Source organism: Morus notabilis, unplaced genomic scaffold, assembly GCF_000414095.1.
Source record: "Morus notabilis unplaced genomic scaffold, ASM41409v2 Scaffold724, whole genome shotgun sequence".
NCBI classification, from domain to species: domain Eukaryota; kingdom Viridiplantae; phylum Streptophyta; class Magnoliopsida; order Rosales; family Moraceae; genus Morus; species Morus notabilis.
In genome coordinates, this window is record NW_010361272.1 from 55,561 (window position 1) to 58,060 (window position 2,500).

The 2,500-nt window shown below is 33.1% G+C and overlaps 1 protein-coding gene across 2 annotated transcripts in view; it reads right to left on the reverse strand.

The window, feature by feature from the left end:
• Window positions 1-1,369: 1,369 nt before the first annotated feature.
• LOC21393510 (50S ribosomal protein L18) overlaps window positions 1,370-2,500 on the reverse strand; it is a 1,976-nt gene continuing 845 nt past the window's right edge. For both annotated transcript variants that reach the window (XM_024166214.1, XM_010099031.2), the window contains exon 3: window positions 1,370-1,960. In XM_024166214.1, the coding sequence (XP_024021982.1) occupies window positions 1,508-1,960 (453 nt within the window). In that variant the 3' untranslated portion in view covers window positions 1,370-1,507. The remainder of the gene's footprint in view (window positions 1,961-2,500) is intronic.

Sequence of the window (2,500 nt, forward strand, 5' to 3'; positions counted from 1 at the left end):
GGAAAGCCTTCCTAATGGGATTTCCAGACCCCAACCTCAAATAAGGCGTATGAAAGCGAGAACGAGGGACAAAAATGAAAGTAGGGGTAGGGGTGGGGAAAGCATACTTGTCCTCATTCCACCGATAATCATCCCTAATCACAAGGGTGCTTGACCAAATTTCTTATCACCTATACCCCTAAATTTCTTATCACCTATACCCCTGAATTTCTTATAAATTTTGACCACATTCTCATAATTTTTCACATTCTTGTTCTTTTTTTTTAGAATGTTGTATTTTTAATAATTATTTGAGTTTAAGTTTTTGATACAATAATTACACTTTTATTCTTTGTGCGGCTAAATTTTTTGAAGGTTGGCGTTTTTGTCCATAAAAATTGTTATTATTTTAACACTTTACTTCCTATATAATTTTAAAAGTACTTTAAAATTAAACTGAATGGACTCTAGAATTAAACTCACAATAACAATTAAAAGACAACTATTTTTTTAAAATGATCAAAAGTTAACTCTACTCTTTAAGCATTTTTTAAAGTATAAAAGAAAAATAAAGTCAAGAAATCAAAACCCGATATTGTTGGTCAAACAAAACTCAAGAATTTCGCTCAAGATTAAAAATTCTATAGTATTTTCTATAATTTTAGTTTCTTTTGAAAGGGGGAAAAAGTAAACCATTTTGTTAGTCTGCCCCTCCCCATGAAGCAATAGAAAAGGAGACACGTATTCAAAAAAATATATATCAAAGTTAGGCGTAACATGTTAAAATATTCTCCCTCTCTATAGCAATTTGGTTTCTATTTTATATCTAGACTTCTCATTTTATTTTTGAGGAAAAAATGTTTATTAATCAAATTTATTCATAAATTAATAGGACATATCTATTATTGACAAAGTACTTTTATTCTCTCTCTTTTAAGAGCATACTATCTGTTCTTTTTTTTTTTTTTTTTTTGCCAAGATCATCTGTCCTGTAATAGGAGACTGAAAATAAAATACCGTGTGTTTGCATTACCTTTTCATGTTATATAAGAGGCCTTTATAGAAAGTTTTATTAATAAAATAACTTTTTAAAAATTTTATTTGTAAAATGACTACGAAACAATCACGGATGACCATTTTTTATAAAGAACGACCAGGTGGTCGTTTTTGATAAAAAATGAAGAATATCATTTTGCTAATTTCACTTTATTAAATAGTCATTCTAACATATTTCTCGTTTTTAATTTTGAAGAGATTGTTGTCTCCTATTTTGTTGTAATCATAATGTATTTTTTTCCCCTGCTGATGGCAGTTATAAAAAAGAAAGTTTCGACAAGTGAAGTGGAAGCAAAAAACAAGTTAAAATTAAAAAAAAAAATTTAAAAATCTTTTTGTCCCTCTTAAGCTACTTTCAAGACCTCGACCATTTCTCACATCTAGTTGATTATTGCAATATGGCAATGGCAACTCTGCAAAACCCCATGAGGTTCAAGAGTCATTTTACTTTATAAGAAGAAGCCACTGAAAATTAGTCAAGATAAATCTTAACATCAATTCCATTATCAATAAGAGATTGAACGACTGCTCTTATCTTCCCTTCAAACTTGTCCCTGTCCCTTGGTGTGTAAGAAGCAGTGTAGACATCAGCTTCTCTTGCCCTGTCAGCCAAAATACGGCCAATGGCCAGACACGCGGGTATATCTGATCGGGACTTGAGTGCAGCTTTAATGTCCTTAGAGTTTGTGCCAGCGACTGCAACCTGCTTGCTCGTTACCCTGTGGGTAAGCGACGCCGTCACAAAGCGCTTCGAGATCAACACGTCGAGTGTGAATGGTTCCATGTAGGCCTCGGTGCGTTGTTTGAATGATACATGCTTTTGCGGGTTTTTCGACTTCCTCTCTTTCTTGTAGGTGTATGGCCGGCTATTGTTATCATCGAGGAAATCCTCTACCCCGAAAAAGCTTCTTGGTGCAGAATGAACCTTCAACATTGTATAAACAGAACGAACTTAATTTGATCAGGAAATCCTTGATAGGAAGAGACTTTTACCACATAGCATTACAGCAGTTTGTGAATTTCAGTTACTGCAGAACTGGTTGTCAGTAGTGGAAATGAAAGATCCATGCGAAAATACATTCAAACAAACCACAAAGCTGACACGAAATCAGGGCTCCCAAGAACACATTTTACGTTTTTGAAAGAAGAGAAGAAAATACCAATCCAAAATGTCAATACTAGCACAATTTGTATTTCATCAAGAAAACATCACAATCGCATATGTGACATCTACCTATAAATTTCTCAAAATAAAAGCGGATTATACCAAAGATAAGTTGCCTAATAAAAGGGAAATGTATCCCAAATCAGCTAACAACATTTTCCATTGTTATAAGACAGAAGAAACAGACAAAGAGGTAATGCTTCTCAATCTCATACATTTAGCAAAATCCTAACTATAGTACGTCCCATAAACTCACACTCACTAAAACTAACATCCAACAAAATTCCTTAGCTTTTATTT